This window comes from Phyllopteryx taeniolatus, chromosome 3 (genome assembly GCF_024500385.1).
Source record: "Phyllopteryx taeniolatus isolate TA_2022b chromosome 3, UOR_Ptae_1.2, whole genome shotgun sequence".
Classification (NCBI taxonomy): Eukaryota; Metazoa; Chordata; class Actinopteri; order Syngnathiformes; family Syngnathidae; genus Phyllopteryx; species Phyllopteryx taeniolatus.
Window position 1 is genome coordinate 28,823,040 of NC_084504.1, and position 21,482 is coordinate 28,844,521.

Consider the following 21,482-nt stretch of genomic DNA (forward strand, 5'->3'; position numbering starts at 1 on the left):
TAAATGTCATCTATTACATTTTAATGTACTGCTCCGAGCACGTTGACCAGATCCATCCCAAATTTTGTGAGAAATTTGTTTCCACCTATTTATGCAGGTCATATTTTTACAAACTCCTCCCACAGATTTAATCCGATCCGAATTTCACATCCCAAGATGTTGAAGATGAAAAGAGATACAGTTTAAGTCTTCTGTTCACATCAACGCTGACACTGTCCACGATCAATCACAGGATCTGTTGTGCGTTTAAAAACGAAGCCGATCCGGCACACTAGGTGGCAGTAGCACCCTTCGTGTTTGGTGTACTGGGACGACAAAGAAGTTGAAGGCAGGCGAATAAGCTACAAGCGAAAGTAAAACCTTGCTAAATGATCCCCCTTTTGACCAGAACCGATTGTGTATACGCTATTGTATGTCAGATTCGAAACATGGCGACAATGCTGAGGTTCACCAATGTCTCGAAGCAGGTATGTGCTATAACTCGCTGACCAGTTGACATGATACAACGTGAGCAAACTTGATATTGCCGTTTTGTTTTCAGATTCGTGCCGTCCGTCTGGCTTGCGTTCACTCCGTGCCGAAACCGAGCGTGAACGATGCAACAAAAAGGGTACATTTTGCTTCCGGGTGACACAAGTACATTCGTTGTCCAGTTTAACTGGTTCACTTCAACACATCCTAATGCTCATCATGGAGGAGAAATCATGACATTTGCTCGGACTTAAAAGTAAGACAATGACCCGAAACATTCTTGTTAAAGCTAAAGCTAAACAGTGGACGGGATGTTTATGCGCTCACTAATTGTGTGGTGCAGTGGTTCTTCACCTTGTTGGGGGTCCTGAAGCACTGCGGTCAAGCCAGCCGCCCCTCATACGAGGCATTACGGTAATAGGTCGCCAACTCGGGCGTCAATGCGCTTCGCTTAAGGAATGCAACCTGCATTACAACATTTAGTTTATTTGATGTCTTTGGGGGAAAAAAATGGTAAATGGACTGCACTTATACAGCACTATAGCTACACCATCACAGTGCCCAAAGCGCTTTACATTCATAAACCAATGGGCGACTGCTGCCATGCGAGGCGCTGCCAGGCCCACTGAGAGCAAATTGCGGTTAAGGTTTGATGATCTGATATTGTATTTCAAAATAAATGTCTATGAAAACTGCATATTTTGCTGTAATTACCACAGACTGAAAAAAAATCTCAACACCGGTCCAGTTCTCGGGGACACTACACCACCCTAGGTCTCCAACAAAAGAGGTCCCATCCAAATCTGATGACCATCCATTTTCTGTCGCGCTTCTCCTCACGCGGGTCGCGGGCGTGCTGGAGCCTATCCCAGCTAACATCGGGCAGGAGGCGGGGTACACCCTGAACTGGTTGCCAGCCAATCGCAGGGCACATTCGCACTCACATTCACACCTATGGGCAATTTAGAGTCTTCAATTAACCTACCCTGCATGTTTTTGGGATGTGGGAGGAAACCGGAGTGCCCGGAGAAAACCCACGCAGGCACGGGGAGAACATGCAAACTCCACACAGGCGGGGCCGGGGATTGATCCCCGGTCCTCAGAACTGTGAGTCTGACGCTCTAACCAGTCGCCCACCGTGCCGCCCCTTTTTTTTTTAATTAATATTTTAAATAAGTAGTAGTGACAGTGAAATATACCAATTTCAGGGGACTTTTATTTTGAAATGCCGCATCAGATTTGGATGGGACCTCTTTTGTTGGAGACATGAGGTGGTGTAGTGTACCCCAGTACTGGACCGGTGTTGCGATAGCTCATAGATTTTTTTGTTTGTTCAACAAACAAGAAGTCCAGTTGCCATTATTCAACTTTGCTGATATATATTTTATTTGTGCTCAAAATGAAGCATGCATCAGTTGCACATAAAAAGACAAAACATGAATTTCACACAAATACAAAAATAGAATTCAATCCAATGAAAAATTACTGTAAATGAATGTGAATTTTGGTGTCACCTTTCACCTTGGCAAGTGCCACTCATATACAGAGGTGGGTAGTAACGCGCGAAATTTACTCCGTTACATTTACTCAAGTAAAATATTCCATAAACTGTACTGGTCAGAGTACTTTATATCCACTCTACTTTTTACTTTTACTTGAGTATTTATGTGAAGAAAGATCGATACTTTTACTCCCTTATAATGATCGACATGCCGTTTGCTACTTTTACTTATTCATTCTTGCACGTGCGTGTCTATTTTCAGACACCATCTTCGACTTCCACATAGGGCGTTCGTTGCAGCAATCAAACGGGATCGCTGTCATTTGACTCCCAATTCAGCCATCAGACAACACAATGCAGTCACATGACCGTGCACGTAACCTTCCCGAGCCAATCAAAATGACTCATTTTTTTGGGGGAAAAACAGCCGCACGACTGTTTATTTTAGAAACTCCAAAAAATAAACAGTTTTATCATGCAGCTCTTAAATTGCGACTGACCAAACTTGGTTATTTCAGCCCACTGCAAACTTGAGAAAACACCTTGCGGTCAGTTGCAATGTTTCAATTGTTGCTTTGGCAGCGGATATGGCAAAATTAGAACTGTTGCACACGCACACACAATCGATAAGTCTGTTCAGCAAACAACTTCATGAAATCATTTAAGCGAATAAAGCCAATAATGTTTCTGTCGGGCTCAATGTATGTGTTGTTGGTTTTTGGGGGCAGTTAAAAATTGAAATGGTGGCAGGTGTGTGTCGACTCCCATCTTTTATTATTTTTTTATTTTATTTGATGTTCATGCTCGGATTAAAAAAAAAATAATCAGAAGTTACTCATTACTTGAGCAATTTTTTTCATTGACTACTTTCTTACTCTTACTCAATTAAATATTGGGATGACTACATTTTACTTTTACTTGAGTCATATTATTCTAAAGTAACAGTACTCTTACTTGAGTACAATATTTGGCTACGCTACCCAGCTCTGCTCATATATCATTTTCTCAACAAAGTCTGCTTACTTTGTGTTATTTCTACAATCCAATCCTCAGCTCCAGAAGCTGGCTGTAGGAATGTGGAATGTCACCTCTCTGGGAGGGAAGGAGCCCGAGCTGGTGTGCGAGGTCGAGAAGTTCCGACTAGATATAGTCGGGCTCACCTCCGCGCACAGCTTTGGCTCTGGTACCAGTCCTCTCGAGAGGGGTTGGATTCTCTTCCACTCTGGAGTTGCCCAGGGTGAGAGGTGCCGAGCAAGTGTGGGTATACTTATTGCCCCCTGTCTCGGCGCCTGTACGTTGGGGTACACTTCGATGGATGAGAGGGTAGCCTCCCTCCGCCTTTGGGTGGGAGGACAGGTCCTGACTGTTGCTTGTGCTGGAGAGCGCTCCCGCTGGGGACTCCATCGTTCTGCTGGGGGACTTCAATGCTCACGTGGGCAATGGCAGTGAGACCTGGAAGGGCGTGATTGGGAGGAACGCCCCCCACCCCGATCAGAACACAAGTGGTGTTCTGTTATTGGATTTCTGTGCTCACCATGGACTGTCCATAACGAACACCATGTTCAAGCATAAGGGTGTCCCCACGTGCACTTGGCACCAGGACACCCTAGGTCGCAGTTCGATGATCGACTTTGTGGTTGTCTCATCTGACTTTCAGCCGCGTGTCTTGGACACTCGGGTGAAGAGAGGGGCGGAGCTGTCAACTGATCACCACCTGGTGGTGAGTTGGCTCCGATGGTGGGGGAAGATGCCGGTCCGACGTGGCAGGCCCAAGCGTATTGTGAGGGTCTCCTGGGAACGTATGGCAGAATCCCCTGTCAGAAGTAGTTTCAACTCCCACCTCCGGCAAAACTTCACCCACGTCTCGGGGGAGGTGAGGGACATTGAGTCCGAGTGGACCATGTTCCGGGCCTGCATTGCTGAGGCGGCCGACCGGAGCTGTGGCCGTAAGGTAGTCTGTGCCTGTCGTGGCGGAAATCCCTGAACCCGTTGGTAGACACCAGCGGTGAGGGATGCTGCCAAGCTGAAGAAGGAGTCCTATTGGGCCTTTTTGGCCAGTGGGACTCCTTAGGCAGCTGATGGGTACCGACTGGCCAAGCGGAATGCAGCTTTGGTGATCGCTGAGGCAAAAACTTGGACATGGGAAGAGTTCGGTGAGGCCATGGAGAATGATTTCCGGACAGCTTCAAGGATATTCTGGTCCATCATCCGCTGTCTCAGGGAGGGGTAAGCAGTGCATCATCAACATCAACACTGTGTATAGCGGAGGAGTTAGAGTGTCTTGTTCACGAGTGAGGGAAGAATGGAACGGGAGATCAACAGGCGGATGGATCCGTGCAGCGTCTGCAGTGATGCGGACTTGTTATCGTTCCGTTTTGGTGAAAACATTTACCGGCCGATCTAAGTTCCTACCCTTATGGTCACGAGCTGTGGGTTGTGACCGAAAGAATAAGATCCCGGTTACTAGCGGCCGAAATGAGTTTCCTCCGCAGGGTGTCCAGGCTCTACCTTAGAGAGAGGGTGAGAAGCTCAGTCATCAGGGAGGGGCTCAAAGTAGAGCCCCTGCTCCTCCACATTGGGAGGAGCCAGATGAGGTGACTTGGGCATCTCATTAGGATGCCTCCTGGACGCCTCCCTGGTGAGGTGTTCCGGGCACGAGACCCCGGGGACGACCCAGGACATGGTGGAGAGACTATGTCTCCTTTTTACGTCACATTATTGTCACGTAACAGTACTCTTATTTGAGTACAATATTTGGCTACTCTACCTATCTCTGGAGCGGACATCCTCTATTGCTCCTCTTACGTTTAAGCAACATTTTTCCTCTTCAGATCAGCCAGTGTCGTGTTTGTTGCATTGCTCTTTTTTATTTTTGCGTTCAGTGCTGCGGGTCGTGGCTCTGGTTGTGGTCCCGGCGGATCCGCGAAGCACATGTAACATCGGCTAGTACATCTTGTATTAATTAGGAAACGCGCCTACAATTATCTAATTAGTTTACGGATGTTAAGATTAAATGTATTACGCGAAGGAGCGATGTTAGGGATTATATCACAACACAGAATGAACTAACTTCAAATTCAGAAATGGCCAATAAAAAGCAGAAAAATATTGTATTTAATATTTTCCTGGATGATGCATTAGCCTTTGAAATTGGTAATCGTGAAAAATGAAGTGAAACTGACAATGATTTTCGTCAGTTCTTTTCCAGAATGAGAGTGCTTAAAGAGGTGGATGCTATTCATGTGGCACGGCTTGAAGTCGGCATCAGGTGCAGGTGGAGATGTGCCTGGCTCAAGTTGGAGGCCAGAACAAAAAGGCAAAGAAATTAGGCAAATTTAATTTGAATCTTAAATTTGTACATCAACATGTACTGTACTTGAGCGGTGGAAATAAGTTTTTCTGTGTGAATATTACATTTTTTTTGCACTTGCAATTGTACTTTTCAGTCTTCCAAGATTGCTTAATTTATGTCAAAATAAAATAAAAATCTCTGCGGGGGCCCGGGGATCCCCCAGCCCCCCCCCCCCCCACAATGTTTTTGTTTTTGTCACCTTTTTCTTGCCTTTGGTGTTTGCATGTCTGTAAACCAAAACGTCTTTCATCGGTATTTACTCCTTTTTGTCACAGTGGTTTCCATTAACAGTTGACACAGAAAGGCGTAGGAGAATTATCCATATGTCAGCTTCAAGACTGGAAGAGCACCCCTCTCACAACAAAAAGTAACTACTAATCAGTATTTATGTTCTGTGACAATGCCATCACTGCTTTTGGTGAAAGACTATGTAAATCTGTTTCCCAGTGAGCTGACAGAGGCAGCCTATGAGAAGCTGGCTGATGAGACGCTGGATGCCCTGGCTGATTACTTTGAAAACTTAATAGATGAACCTTTCACTGGACCTGACTATGATGTTGTGTTCTCTGTAAGTCAGTCTGTTAGTCAAACTCATGTTGACCATTCTTACTGAGCTACAGTGGACATGGGGAAAACATATACCGTAATTTCCCATGTATAACGTGCACCCATGTATAATACGCACCTCCAAAGTTGACCTCAAAATTCTGGAAAGCCCTTCTACCTATGTATAATGCATTTTTACAATGCATGATTTTGCTTCTACCCATATAACCAAAGCATGAAGTATTATCTGTATTTTGTTAGTTTTTTTTTCAAAGAATTATTCTGAAGTAAAGCAGTTTATTTGAACACGTAATACTTTCTTTTTATTTACTCGCTCTTATTTTGAAATTCACAGCCCTACTTTTATTTAGTAATCGTATAAGTATGTAATAAGAAAACACACAGTTGTGCTCATATTTTTCATTACCCAGGCATAATTTGTAAGATGGGTACAATTCTTTAAAGAAAACATGAAGGACCAGGCGAAACAGATTTTATTTTAATGGGATTCAAATTCAACTGTCAATCATTTCAGAAAAGCATTATCATCAAACAAAACATAACCCTGAAGAAATGAATGATGGTTGTTGTTCAGTCATCAGTCGTATTTAAAAAAAAAACAAAAACAAAACAATATTTCACAAATTCTGCCAGAGTATGTAAACTTATGAGCACAACTGTACATATGTGCTGTCATACGTACGCCTGTCATATTGGAATGAAAGTGTAGGCGACACCTTTTCATAACCTCTAGGTGGCGATGGTGTATTAGAATGAAAGTGTACACCTCTCTCATAACCTCTAGGTGGCGGTGGCACATTAGAATGAAAGTCTACGGCTTTTTCATAACATCTAGATGGCGGCATACTTTTATAAAATAAGTATTTTTAATTTTCCCCTATATCTATGTATAATGTGCACCATTGACTTTTGATATCTTAAAAAAAGGCACATTTACAGAACATACCAGTAATTAATATTATTCACATTTGGGAGAATTTCAATATTGTGATATGGTATTAGTGTGATTGGTTACATTCAGGTATTGCATATATTATTTGAAGATGTATAATAACAGAAAATGTATCAAACCTTTTCTGTACCAGCTGGGTTTGTAGTTCTGGAGAGCTGTGTGCTGTTGTAGAAGACAGTTGTCTGGTGGTGGTCTCCCTCTGAAGGAAAATATTCAGGTTATTATGATGACCTCGTGTGTTTCCATAAAATTAAACGATGTCAGACAACGATATTCACACCTAACAGCTTCACGACAATGATTCATTACATGAGTGATTATAAGCTAAAGCTAAACTATATGGAAAGCGAACGTCACAGTACTCAGAAGTGCCATTACTAGCGACACTACATGAGCGACGTAGCTTCTGAATATGACTAAGCTGTCTAATAATTCTGTCTCATCGTTCATAAAATGCAGTACATTGTAGTGGTCTGTTTGCTGTGAATTTGTCACCGTATTCTGATGGTAGACTAGTGATTTGCGAGCTTGTTATAACGAGTCGTTGAACAACAATTCAAAACATGGCTAATATTTGCGTCAATACTTAAGTACATTCTTACTTTTACTCAAGTAATTATTTTGAGGACTTAATACTTTTAACAGTACTATTACTTGAGTATGATATTAGGCTACTCTACCCACCTCTGAAAGTGACTTAGCTGTCTAATAATTCTGTAATTCTAATAATTAATAATAATTCTAAAATGCAGTACATGTGAAATCTATTTGCTGTGAGTTTGGCACCATAGTCTGATGGGAGACTTACGATGCGTGAGCTTGTTATAACGAGTCGTTTAACAACAATTCAAAACATGGCTAATATTTACATTGACAAAAACATGACTATCATTAGTGTGAATATCAATAATTAAGTTTACATACATTTATGTTCTTCCTTCCTAGTAATGTACCATAAACTTGAAAGACCTCAGCAGTTCATTATCACCCTTCTACCAATATACTCACTATTTCTCTTCTGGACGTGTCCAAACCATCGAAGTCTGCTCTCTCTAACTTTTTCTCCAAAGCATCTAACCTTGCCTGTCGTTCTGATGAGCTAATTTCTGATCCTATCCAACCTGGTCACTATCCAACCTGGGCTCATCACTGTCTTATAAACTTTGCCCTCCATCCGAGCAGAGACTCTTCTGTCACACAACACACCTGAGACCTTCCTCCACCCGTTCCAACCTGCTTGGACCGTTTCTTCACTTACCTACAACACTGACAGTTTCTCTGGACATGACCCCAAGTATTTAAAGTCCTGCACCCTCGCTCTCTTTTCTCCCTGTAGTCTCACTCTTCCACCTCCACCTCCTTCATTCATGAACATAGTATATTCTGTGTTACTTCGGCTAATCTTCATTAATCTCCTTTCCAGTGCATGCCTCCACCTTTTTAACTGTTCTTCCACCTGCTCCCTGCTCTCACTGCAAATCTCGTCATCTGCGAAGATCATGGTCCACGGGGATTCTCGTCTAGCCTCATCTGTCAGCCTAACCATCACCACTGCAAACAGGAAGGGGCTCAGGGCTGATCCCTGATGCAGTACCACCTCCGCCTTAAATTCCTCTGTCATTGTGCCAGATTGGGGAGCACATACTGCTAATTGAGATTCTTTAGCTTCTAGACTTTTCCACCAAAAATGGTGGATGCGATATTTGGGTTCTTGAAACAGTAATGGCGTTTGAGACTTGTAGAAATAAATGGAATTCTATCTCTCCCAATTCTAGCCAAGACTGATACTTATCACTGTTGTGCATCCATTTGATAAGGTATTGTAATTGGTTAGCTAAATTATAGTGTTTAAAGTTGGGAGCATTTAGGCCTCCCTCCTTTTACTTTTCTGAGGAGTGGCTCAACTAATTCTATTTTTCTTATTCTTTGAGTAAATTTTAAATATGAGAGCTTTTGTGTAACCAAAGACCAAAAGCATTGAATTGGTGTACATTCCAACATAGCATGAAAATAGGTGTCTGGGGTATTTTGGTGCATTGCGTGCATATATTAGATGGAGAGAAGCCCACTTTATGCATAGTGTACTGAGTAATGTGTGTTCTATGGAGCACTTTATATTGTATATACTGTACATTTTTGGGTTTTGTCATTCTAAACATATTGTTACATATCTGTATCCAGTAGTGATGGTCAGCGGACATGGAAAGGTCTTCTTGCCATTTAGTGATTGGTAAGTGCATTGATTTAGTGCATTAAATTAATTGATAAACCTTTGAGAGATTTCTTTTACTTTGCGGGAGAGGCTTCACTATTTGCTTGACAAACTCCGGCAGTTCGAGGGTGCTCAGGAGTGTTAGTGTTATTCTGACGTATAGCGGCAGCAAGAGGTTCGATACATATTGCAAATAGCATTGGTGAAATCGGACATCATTGTCTAGTTCCTCTTTGTAAAGTAATCCTATTTCTGGTGACTGTCGCTTTTGGTGAATAGTATAATGTTGCTATCCAATGTATAAATGAATCTCCAAAGCCAAATTTGCGAAGTACTGCAAACAGGAAAGCCAAGTTAACTTTATCGAAAGCTTTCTCTGCGTCAAGTGACATGATGATTTGCGTTTAGATATTTTACGCTGTGACATGCTTATAAAATTTAACAGACGTCTGAAATTATTTTGTCGAACTTCTACCTTTAATGAAGCCTGTCAGGTCATAGTGGATAAGCCTGGAGAGTGGGGTCTTTACCTGACTTTAGTAATAATTTAATTCAAGCATCGTTCATATATATATATATATATATATATATATATATATTCGTTCATCTCCTTGACTGTTCTGAAAAATAGAGGCACTAGTATTGGCCAGAAACGTTTAATGAATTCAACGGAGATTCCGTCCGGGCCAGGCGCTCGTCCCGATTGCATATTTTTTTTAATGTGTTATGTAATTCTGTGATGGTTAAAGGAACATCAAGTCTGTCTTTAGTTTGTGTATTTAATTGAGGAATGTTTAGATCCTTAATAAAAGTTTCAATTTCTTTATGGTCTGGGTTGTTCGAAGATGCGTATAAGCTGCTATAATAATTGTAAAATATTTCATTTATTTCTAGCGGTGACTGTGTACAGTTGCCGTTTGAATCTTGGATGGTTGTAATTAATGGCTTTTCTTTATTGCGCTGAAGTGGGTTCGCAAGTAATTTTCCTGATTTATTATCGTACTCAAAGTTAGTGTATCTGAACTGTTGTAGAAAATGTTTTGCCTTTTGAAGTTGGTTTCTAAGGATATCATGTCCCAAACTTGACCCAATTTTTAGATTAAGAGAAATTGGTGCATGGTCACTGATGATGATTGGATGTATTTTGGAGATAATTCTTTGAGCTGCCGAATTGTTTGAAAGAAAAAAAGATTTTCTTGAGAGAGCGGTGAACCGACAAGCAAAATGTGTCTTTTTTTTTTGTACGGTTTTTCAGCCTCCATATGTCAACAAGACCAAAGTCACAGAATAGAATAGAATCACCTTTTATTGTCATGAACATGCATGGATGCACACAAAATTTGTCTGCATTTTACCCATCACAGTGAACACATACACGTTAGGTCATCCATATACTGCTCGAGTACAGTGGGTACGGAAAGTAGTCAGACCCCCTTAAATGTTTCACTCTGTTATATTGCAGCCATTTGCTAAAATCATTTAAGTTAATTTTTTCCTCATTAATGTACACACAGCACCCCATATTGACAGAAATAAAATGGAATTGTTGACAATTTTGCAGATTTATTAAAAAAGAAAAACTGAAATATCACACAGCCTTAAGTATTCAGTCCCTTTGCTCAGTACTTAGTTGACGCACCCTTTTGAGCTAATACAATACCTGGGTTTGGGGATCCTCTGCCATTCCTCCTTGCAGATCCTCTCCACTTCTGCCAGGTTGGATGGTGAACTTTAGTGGACAGCCATTTTCAGGTCTCTCCAGAGATGCTCAATTGGGTTTAAGTGAGGGCTCTGGCTGGGCCATTCAAGAACAGTCACGGAGTTGTTCTGAAGCACATATTTTAGCTGTGTGCTTAGGGTCATTTTCTTGTTGGAAGGTGAACCTTCGGCTCAGTCTGAGGTCCTGAGCACTCTGGAGAAGGTTTTCGTCCAGGGTATCCCTGTACTTGGCCGCATTCATCTTTCCTTCGATTGCAGCCAGTCGTCCTGTCCCTGCAGCTGAAAAACACCCCCACAGCATGATGCTGCCACCACCATGCTTCACTATTGGGACTGTATTGGACAGGTGATGAGCAGTGCCTTGTTTTCTCTATATAGGGTGCTCTATGTACATTAATGCGTAAAAAAATTAGCTTAAATGATTTTAGCAAATGGCTGCAAGAGTGAAAAATGTAAGGGGGTCCGAATACTTTCCGTACCCACTGTATATTGGGGCATTGTGGCTATTTTTGAGGATTGAGGAATCTTATTAGGGGATTTAGTGTAAGGTTAAAATCCCCTCATATGATAATTGTATATTTGTTTGTTAAATATTGTAGCCTGTATAACTATGTATTGGCCTTCTCAGAATCAGAATCATCTTTATTTGCCAAGTATGTCCAAAACACACAAGGAATTTGTCTCCGGTAGTTGGAGCCGCTCTAGTACAACAGACAGTCAATTTACAGAACACTTTGGAGACATAAAGACATTGACAAAAAACAACAACAAACAACAATTGTGCAAAAAGATGCAGAGTCCTCTAGCACTTAGAGCAGTTCGAATGGCTAATATCGCAATAGTCCGGTGCAATGACCATTGTGCAAAGGGCACTGAGACTTCAAGGAGTGTATGCGGTTTAAAGTGACGAGTAGTGCGATAATCTGGGACAATGGTTGTGCAAATGTTACAGATACTCCTCAATCAGTGTGCAAATGGAGCAGATGCTACTCTGGCATGAGTGGCCACTTTATGCAAATAGTGCAGCACGGCGAGACAACTACAGTGAGTGCACGAGTAATACATAATTGGCCCCACAGAAATGTGACAATGAACTAAAGTCAAAAAATTGCCAGCTTGTTGTAATGGAATTATAAGTTAGCTGTTTAAGAAGTTGATTGCAAGAGGGAATAAGCTGTTGGAATGTCTACTAGTTCTAGTTTGCATTGATCGGTAGCGCCTACCTGAGGGAAGGAGCTGGAAGAGCTGGTGACCGGGGTGGGGAGGCTCCGAGAGGATTTTGCACGCCCTTGTCTTAGTTCTGGCAGCGTGCAAGTCCTCAAGGGTGGGTAGGGGGGTACCGACAATCCTTTCAGCAGTTTTGATTGTCCGTTGCAGTCGGAGTTTGTCCTTTTTTTGTAGCAGCACCAAACCAGACTGTGATGGAAGAACACAGGACTGATTCGATGACCGCTGTGTTGAACTGTCTCAGCAGCTCCGGTGGCAGGCCGTGCTTTCTCAGAAGCCGCAGGAAGTACATCCTCTGCTGGGCCTTTTTGAGGACGGAGTTGATGTTGGTCGCCCACTTCAGGTCCTGGGAGATTGTAATTCCCAGGAACTTGAAGCTCTCGACGGTTGACACAAGGCAGCTGGACAACGTGAGGGGCAGCTGTGGCGAAGGATGCCTCCTGAAGTCCACGATCATCTCTACAGTCAGAGGTGTGATTGTGGTCGCGGGTGCGGCCGGGTTGGTGTGTGGTGTGAAACTGTCCTTTTCAAATCTGCAGTAGAAGGTATTCAAGTCGTTGGCTAGTGTGCTATTGTTCTCAGCTTGGGGGGATCGTCGCTTGTAATTAGTCAGCGATTGGAATGCATGCCAGACTGATTTAGAGTCGTTTGCGCTAAATTGTTTTTCCAACTTTGCTGTATAGATCCTCTTTGCAATGTTAATTTCTTTGGTCAGCTGGTTTCTAGCTCGATTATACAGGGCCATGTCCCCGCTCTGATATGCGTCCTCCTTAGCTTGGCGAAGCTGCTTAAGTTTAGCAGTGAACCACGGCTTATTGTTGTTGAATGTGCGAAATGATTTTGTTGGTACACAGACCTCTTCACAGAAACTGATATAGGATGTGACAGTGTCCGTCTATTCATCCAGGCTGCCAGCTGAATTTTCAATTGGATCTGCTACTGTACTATTTATTGTAAAAAGTAGTCTTTTATGTACTTATTAGTAGTGAGACTCCTCTTTGTCTACTGTTATAAAAGGCCGAGATAGCCTGAGTGAAAGTAGTCAATGAGGTATTTTTCTTCTGACTCAATAAGGTCCGTATGTAATAGGAGGAGGTCTGTTTTAAGTTTTGTGATATCATCCATAATCCTAATTCTCTTTGCCTGCAATCGAATGCCACTGACATATAATGGGTGCGTGTATCATAATCTTAAATAGATTGGGTACGATGTATTCTTTGTTGTTGGTTTTTTTGACAGTTTTCGGGAGATTTTTTGGTATTGTGTTGACAAATGTTATTTAGAGAGGGTGATAGAGATGCTATATTTAAGCACAGCAAAGCCAGGGTACATAGAAGGGTAACGAACAAACACTGAACATAGAAAACAAACAGTGACAAGGGGATAATATGGTGTGTGGTGGTTGTTGGTAGTGCGCAAGAAGAGTTTTGAGCGACTTCTGTGTTTAGTGTGTGTGGAAACAAGCAGAGCAGGAAAGCAGACAGGAGTGAGAGTTCATGCTGGTGGCATGCGTGGTTGTTTTTTTTTGTTTTTTTTTATCTAAGCAAAAGTGGAAAGAATGACACAAGCTACAATACACTTTTGACCATTCACGAGGACAACAGATCAAAAGAAGTACTTATCTTTTGTACTAGAAGAGCCAGGGCGTGACGTTGGCATGACGAAACAGTTGGCCGTCGACATATAGCTTGTCGACAACTGGCCACGCTCGTTTCCCTCTCTCACGCTAATTCTTCATCAACGGGTACAAGATTTTACACCTCTCGTTGATTTCCATGGGGAACTGGTCGTTCACACCAAACGAAGCCGCTTTGAGCTCCCGATATTTTGGTTTTCACAAACACTTTTTGATGTAAGTGTTCAAACTTTGCAATGATGAGATGTGGTCAGTTTCCTGGACGAGGGCCTCCTAATCGGTGGACACAGTGAAAGGTAATCTTGTCGACTGTATCTTGAGCACGTACATCATGAACTTTTTAATCTTCACCTCGGGGTCTTCCGAGGCATTTTCTGGAATGCCCGAGAAAATGAAATTGTCGCGCATGCTTTGTGATTGAATGTCCAGCGTAGTTTCTTTCATGATTTCATATTCCAGTCTAAGAGTTTGGAGTTGACATCATGTTTGATCGAAGTGCAGTATTATCTAATCTTAGTTCTTTCACTTGTGAACTCCAAGCTCTTTCTGAGTTTGGCGATGTCTTGGCGAAGCAAGTCAAGTGTAATTGACAATTTCTTGTCGATTGAGAGGAGGACACTCATTTGTGTCTCTGTCAAATCAAGTAAATCCTCGGTTGAAGTAGAAAAATCAGTTTTTTTCAGGTTTTTTTCCTCTTCAGCGGCAGCTCAACGCGAGGGCTCAGATCATCCATGACAGACGTTGGTGTTGACGTAACTGCGTGAATCGCAAGTGGCTCTGTACGAGTTACCGCTGCTGGCGTAGGAAAGGAGAAAAGAATGAAGCGACCATCCACCGCTGAAAAAGGAAAAAGACTTGTGAAAAGAGAAATTTTGTCGTCATAGATGCTTTTCCAAGTCTATGCAAGGGGCGCCGCCATGTTTTTCGTCTTCAGAAATCAGGCAATCTCTTGCGTTGTCACAGCATGCTCACCCCCTCCTCTTTCTCAGTCGTCTCGGGAGGCACGGAGGCAGGTTTGATTGAAGAAAAAGGGTACACAAAAATAAACCAAAAACAGGCGGAAAAAGGAAAAGAAGTTCTTCACACGTTTGTTGCCTTGTTTGTTGACCCCCTGGTACATCACAGACCTCACACTTGGCTGGAAGCGGGACTTGCACTTTTATCAGCAACTTCTCTGATCGCCTGGCGGTGAACAAGTCGAGGCTGGGAAGCCGAGTCTACTTCCGTGGTGTACATCTACATACATGGTGAAAGAAAGAAAAATAGGCGTACGAACAGTAAAATAGGACATCGTGTGTTGCTGGGCTAAAAATTAAAATATGAGCGATTAATGTGTTGAGTCAGAGCAAGAGAGTACAATGTTGGAACTTGTTGGAAGCTGATATATTACCCGAAATTAGTAGGCACTAATCCTGTATATTCTAGCAACGCTTGTTGTGCTGTACTCACAACCGTAGATCAGTTAGTCGGTGGGGATGGTCTTTCTCTGTCGTCTCGGGAGGCACGGAGGCAGGTTTGGTTGAAGAAAAAGGATGCACAAAAATGAAACAAAAACAGGCGGAAAAAGGAAAATAAGTTGTTCTTCACGTGTTCATTGGGACAATATGACCGTCTCTCTTCCTGCCTTTTTCGTTGACCCGCTGGTTCATCAGAGACCTCACGCTTGGCTGGAAGCCTGACTTGGACTTTTATCAGCAACTTCTCTGATCTCCTGGCGGTGAACAAGTAGAGGCTGGGAAGCCGAGTCTTCGTCCCGGGCTTCGCGTTGGCCGAGCCGCGTGTTTGAACAAAGAAAAGGAGAGGGGTGGCAGGACGGTTGAACCGTGCCAAGGTAGCCCTCAGCATGAAGAACAGGAGCAAAGAAGCAGGACACAAGAGAGTGAGAAGCGGAGGGAGTCAACGGTTAAATAAGTGTGTAAGGGACAGAGAAAACTGAAGACGACGCCCATCGACTTGAATTTTAGTTTTCAATTTATCCATAACAATGGTGTAGAAATCATGTTAATATGTGGGCCATAGTCCCACATATATATACATATCTGTATATAGCTAAACGTATTCGCTCACCTGCCTACTCAGATATGAATTTAAGTGACATCCCAGTCTTATTCCATGGGGTTTAATATGACATACGTCCACCCTCAATTATCACATCTTAAACTCTTTTGGAAAGGCGTTCCACAAGATTTAGGAGTGTGTTTATGGGAATCTATGCATGTTTTTCAAAAAGCACATTTGTGAGGTTACATAGTGTTGTTGGGCAGCTCTCAGTCTCCGCTCTTTATTCAAAAGTGTTCTATAGGGTTGAGGTCAGGATTGGGCAGGCCAGTGAAGTTCATCCTCATAAAATTCTCTCATCCGTGTCTTTATGAACCTTGATTTGTACACTTATGCAGAGTCATGTTGGAACAGGAAGGAGCCATCTCCAAACTGTGCTCACAAAGTTGAAAATGTCCAAAATATTAGCCCCTGAGCTCCAGTGAAAGAAACCTTTGGAGATTATGGACAATCAAACGGTTTGGGGATCCTGTTCCAACGTGTTTGTGCACCAGTGCACAGAGCAAGATCCAAAACCATATGGATGAGAGAATTTGGTATGGATGAACTTGACTGCTCTGCCCTGCCCGCACCCCGATAGAACACCTTTGGGTTGGTTTCGGCGGACACTGAGTCAGGCTTTCTCGTCCAAAACCAGCGTGTGACCTACACTGAACAAAAATATAAACGCAACACTTTTGTTTTTGCTCCCATTTTTTGTGAGCTGGACTCCAAGATCTAAAACTTTTCTACATACACAAAAGGCCATTTCCCTCTAATCTGTGAAAGTGTCTGTTAGTGAGCATTTCTCCTTTGTCGAGATAATCCATCCCACCTCAGAGGTGTGGCAGATCAAGATGCTGATAAAAGAGCATGATTATTTCACAGGTGTGCCTTGGGCTGACCACAATAAAAGGCCACTCTGTAATGCCACAGATGTCGCAAGTTCTGAGGGAGCGTGCAATTGGCATGCCGACTGCAGGAATGTCCGCCAGAGCTGTTGCCCGTGAATTGAATGTTAATTTCTCTACCATAAGCCGTCTCCAAAGGTGTTTCAGACAATTTGGCAGTACGTCCAACCGGCCTCACAACCGCAGACCACGTGGAACCACACCAGCCCAGGACCTCCACGTTCACCTCCAAGATCGCCTGAGACCAGCCACCCGGACAGTGCTACAAAAATTGGTTTGCATAACCCAATAATTTCTGCACAAACTGTCAGAAACCGTCTCAGGGAAACTCATCTGCATGCTCGTCGTCCTCATCGGGGTCTCAACCTGATTACAGTTTGTCGTCTTAACCGACTTGAGTGGGCGAATGCTCACATTCGATGGCGTCTGGCACGTTGGAGAGGTATTCTCTTCACGGATGAATCCCGGTTTTCACTGTTGAGGACAGATGGCAGAGAGCGTCGTGTGGGTGAGCGGTTTGCTGATGTCAATGTGGATCGAGCGGCCCATCGTGGCGGTGGGGTTATGGTATGGGCAGCCGTATGTTATGGGCAACGAAAACAGGTGCATTTTATTGACGGCATTTTGAATTTGTGAGTGTGAATTGTGAATTTTTAATGCACAGAGACAAGATCCTGAGGCCCATTGTTGTGCCTTTCATCCATGACCATCACATCATGTTGCAGCATGATAATGCACGGCCCCATGTTGCAAGGATCTGTACACAATTCCTGGAAGCTGAAAACATCCCAGTTCTTGCATGGCCAGCATACTCCCCGGACATGTCACCCATTGAGCATGTTTGGGATGCTCTGGATCGGCGTATACGACAGCAACTTTGCACAGCCATTGAAGAGGAGTGGACCAACAATCCACAGGCCACAATCAATGACCTGATCAACTCTGTACGAAGGAGATGCGTTGCACTGCTTGAGGCAAATGGTGGTCACACCAGATACTGACTGGTTTTCTGACCCCCACAATAAAGCAAACGGCACATTTCAGTGGCCTTTTATTGTGGCCAGCCTAAGGCACACCTGTGCAATAATCATGCGGTCTAATCATCATCTTGATATGCCACACCTGTGAGGTGGGATGGATTATCTCGACAAATGCTCACTAACACAGTTTTAGACAGATTTGTGAACAATATTTGAGGGAAATGGCCTTTTGTGTATGTAGAAAAAGTTTTAGATCTTTGAGTCCAGCTCACAAAAAATGGGAGCAAAAACAAAAGTGTTGCGTTTATAGTTTTGTTCAGTGTATATGATGTATATGATATGGCGGCACGGTGGGCGACTGGTTAGAGCGTCTGCCTCACAGTTCTGAGGACCAGGGTTCAATCCCCGGCCCCGCCTGTGTGGAGTTTGCATATTCTCCTCGTGCCTGCAGCGGTTTTCTCCGGGCACTCCTGTTTCCTCCCACATCCTAAAAACATGCGTGGTAGGTTAATTGACGACTCTAAATTTCCCGTAGGTGTGAATTGGCTGGCAACCGGTTCAGGGCGTACCCAGCCTCCTGCCCGATGATAGCTGGGATAGGCTCCAGCACTCCCGCGACCCTAGTGAGGAGAAGCGGTTCAGAGAAGGGATGGATGGTATATGATATGCTGCTGAAAGATGTTACAGCTGCAAAGCGTAGACCAAGATAAGCATATATCACTTAAAATAGTATGTGAGTCAATTGTGAATTTGGAAGTCAGTTTATTTGCACCTAGAGTGACCTAAATACTGACTATTCAAAATGACAGGGTGACAATGAATGTCTGGGTTTTGGTAATCCTCAAGCTTCTACACACACGGGGCGGAGGATTTTTGCATCTGCTTCCAAACCCAGTTGTCACTTACAATCCTGTCTTATACATTCATACTTTTACACATTCCCACGATACTAGTAACATTTTTACAAACACACGGAAACGCGGAATATAAGTACGTACAGGACTCCGCCGTCCTCGCGGAATTTCCCGGACTCCGCCGTCCCTCTTTTACTTGCCAGTGACTAGTATTACACAAGGTTTATTCTGCCGCAGACTTCTTTGTCGCGCAATTCACTCACTTTAATCCCTTTTTATTTTTTTTATTTTTATTTTAACTCACCAAAGTCGTCTTCAATCCTGTGACTCAGGAGTTTTCGCACACTTTACTTTACCTTACTCAGTTTTCCCATAACCTCCTTTCTGGAATACCCCCTAGGAGGGCACAAATACTTTTTTTACGGCACTGTATGTGGTTGTTTCTTCGTTCCCGTAAGATGTCCCTTTTCCTTTACAGAGTGGCGTGCTGACAGTAAAAGTGGGGGATGACCATGGAACCTACGTGATCAACAAGCAAACTCCAAACAAACAGATTTGGTTGGCATCTCCGACAAGGTGAGACCAGATAATACGATCTGATATACACCGACCAGACACAACAGTATGACCAACTGCACAATCTAATGAGGTGCAATACAAGAACTTAAGACAAACAATCTGTTTTGATTTCCACTGACAGATAGCTATTATTTAACATTTCGTGTTATCGGGGTTGTAGTTTTCAATGCTATATATAGAACTCATTCATTCAATTGAAGACTCTAAATTGCTCGTAGGTGCGAATGTGAGTGCGACTGCTTGGTTATAGAACTGTCCTGCATTATACAGATAGCTGTTTCCAATATTGGGACCCTTTCGTGTTGCGAAATGAGACAACCAAAATAGATTAAGAAAAAACATCTTGCTATAATCAGTATCAGAATAAAAAAAAAAAAAAGAAAACAAAAAAATAGGTTACAGTTTTGCTCATAATTTTACATACCCTGGCAGAATTTGTGTAATAGCAATTTTGGGGAAAATATGACTTTTGACTGAACAGGTACTATCTCATTGTTCTCTTTATTGTTATGTTTGGTTTAATGATTGTGCTGGTCTGAAATGCTTTTGAGTTTAATTTGAATCCCAAACAATGAAATCATCGTCTTTTTCTCTTTCTACTGTGTTGGTTGCTCCTATTTTTATGTTGGTGTAATTATGAATATTGCTGCTGTGACTGTCTAATTTCACTCACGAGATGAATCAAGTGTCGACAGTTGAAACCTGATATTTACATAGACTATATTTTAAAAAATGTCCATTACGATTGCCAAAATCTCTATTTGCTAAATGCCAGAATAATAGGAAAATTATTGCTGTTCTTTTTTTGTTTTGTTTTTTTTTAGCAATTTTTAATTACTTGTTTGACCCAAGTCATACAGTTTAAAGGCAATGGTACTAAATACTAATGAAATGTATGTAAACTTCTGACTTTTAAAAAGTACAGTGTTCCTCCGGTTCACCTTTTGTGGATTTCAATGCATTGCAGAATTTTTTTTTTTTAATATTCATATTGCGCATAATTCGCCATATCGCAGGATTTTGAGTGTATGCTGTATTTATGTGGTATAATAAATGCTTCCTAGCCTAAATTGTTAAAAATGTAAAAAAAAAAAAAATAATTCAGTACAACAGATTACAAAGAATAAAATGTACACAGTGTACAATGCTACAGTATGTTTAATAATAATAATGACAATAATAATAACTTATTAGCAAATGAATACTGGAGGTGTTTTCTTTTTCTCTATCGGATTCAGCTGCAAGGAGAAAGTCGTTGGTCGTCTTATCGGACTTCGATTCTGCCACAACTTTATTGCCAGAGCAAATGGTGGTTTCCGAGTGAAATACAAACAGCTCATAGCAACCATGTGATTTGAACAAATTTCACGAAATCTATTTGCTTTAGTTTGTAATGGAAGAGACGTTAAGCAATAGGAGAAAAACCCTCTATATCGAAAAATGTCATTAGCCTATCATGAAATTTCACTTGAGACACATAACGTTATAACTTAGGTACATACCAAAACAATAAACAGATCACACAAAGGCAAGAATGTGTATTTCATTGACTTTACACCCAAGCATTCTGTTGTTTCTTTTTGCAAGACTTCCTTGGTTCTCTTTTGTGCTTTCAGCGGTCCAAAACGCTACAATTGGACAGTTCATGGTTGGGTCTATAGTCATGATGGCAGAAGCCTGCACCAACTCCTGTCTGAAGAGTTTTCTGCCATATTCAAAAAGAACATGGACCTCCTCGGCCTTCAGTATTCTTGATATGCCAATGCTTATGTTGTCCTGTTATTGCTAGAGTTCCAAAAACAACAAAGAGTAAATAACATCAAACATTATTTGAGCATCTGTTTATAATTGCAGTCAACAGTATTCATAAGATGTACTGTTATCTAGATGCTGCCAAGTGTGCTTTTAAGTATGCATTTATGTTATTTCGGACATTGCACATATGTCATGTCATATTGTGGTGTAAATAAATGGGCAATCTCTATGGAGTTTGCATGTTTTCTGAATTTGCTTATGTGGGATTGGTTGTGTACTCATTTTAATTATTGTCATAGAAAAATTCATTATGCCTAGATTGTGACCTCAATTCAGGATTGGAAGAGGGAAAAGGTGGACAGGATCAACTAGTTACTGCATTTTCCCCATAGAAAGGAAATCTTAAGTCTGATTGAATACCAGCCGCTGGCAGAGGAGTTAAAGCAAGTGAAATTTAGGAAATGTGACGAAAAACCTTGATCAATCTCAGTAAGTTAGAAGGCTGCAACACGAATTAAATACGACTTCTCGATTGCAGCGGTTTTACCATCAATCTCAAACCCACACAAAGCACGACAGGAAGTGGAATTTTATAGAAGATTTTATTAAATGTAAAAGGGGAACTATGGGGTAACATAAAGAAGGGACTACCACAAAAAGAGAATAATAAACATGGTAATAGAAAGAAATATAGGACATGGTGTGTTGCTGGACTAACAATGAGCGTGA

The 21,482-nt window shown here is 42.2% G+C and overlaps 1 protein-coding gene across 1 annotated transcript; it reads left to right on the forward strand.

The window, feature by feature from the left end:
• The first annotated feature begins 285 nt into the window (after positions 1-285).
• Positions 286-21,008, forward strand: fxn (frataxin). The gene is made up of 6 exons (XM_061768328.1): positions 286-467; positions 542-610; positions 5,600-5,691; positions 5,772-5,892; positions 18,898-18,995; positions 20,615-21,008. The coding sequence occupies exons 1-6, from the start codon at positions 369-371 to the stop codon at positions 20,751-20,753; spliced, it is 618 nt and encodes a 205-aa protein (XP_061624312.1). The 5' UTR covers positions 286-368; the 3' UTR covers positions 20,754-21,008.
• Positions 21,009-21,482: the final 474 nt, after the last annotated feature.

Bases quoted from the DNA above. Each gene is read 5' to 3' on its own strand.
- fxn (XM_061768328.1), top strand. From the start codon at position 369: ATGATCCCCCTTTTGACCAGAACCGATTGTGTATACGCTATTGTATGT. The intron at 468-541 runs GTATGTGCTATA...TTTTGTTTTCAG, and splicing joins TCACCAATGTCTCGAAGCAG to ATTCGTGCCGTCCGTCTGGC. The intron at 18,996-20,614 runs GTGAGACCAGAT...TTGTGCTTTCAG, and splicing joins TGGTTGGCATCTCCGACAAG to CGGTCCAAAACGCTACAATT.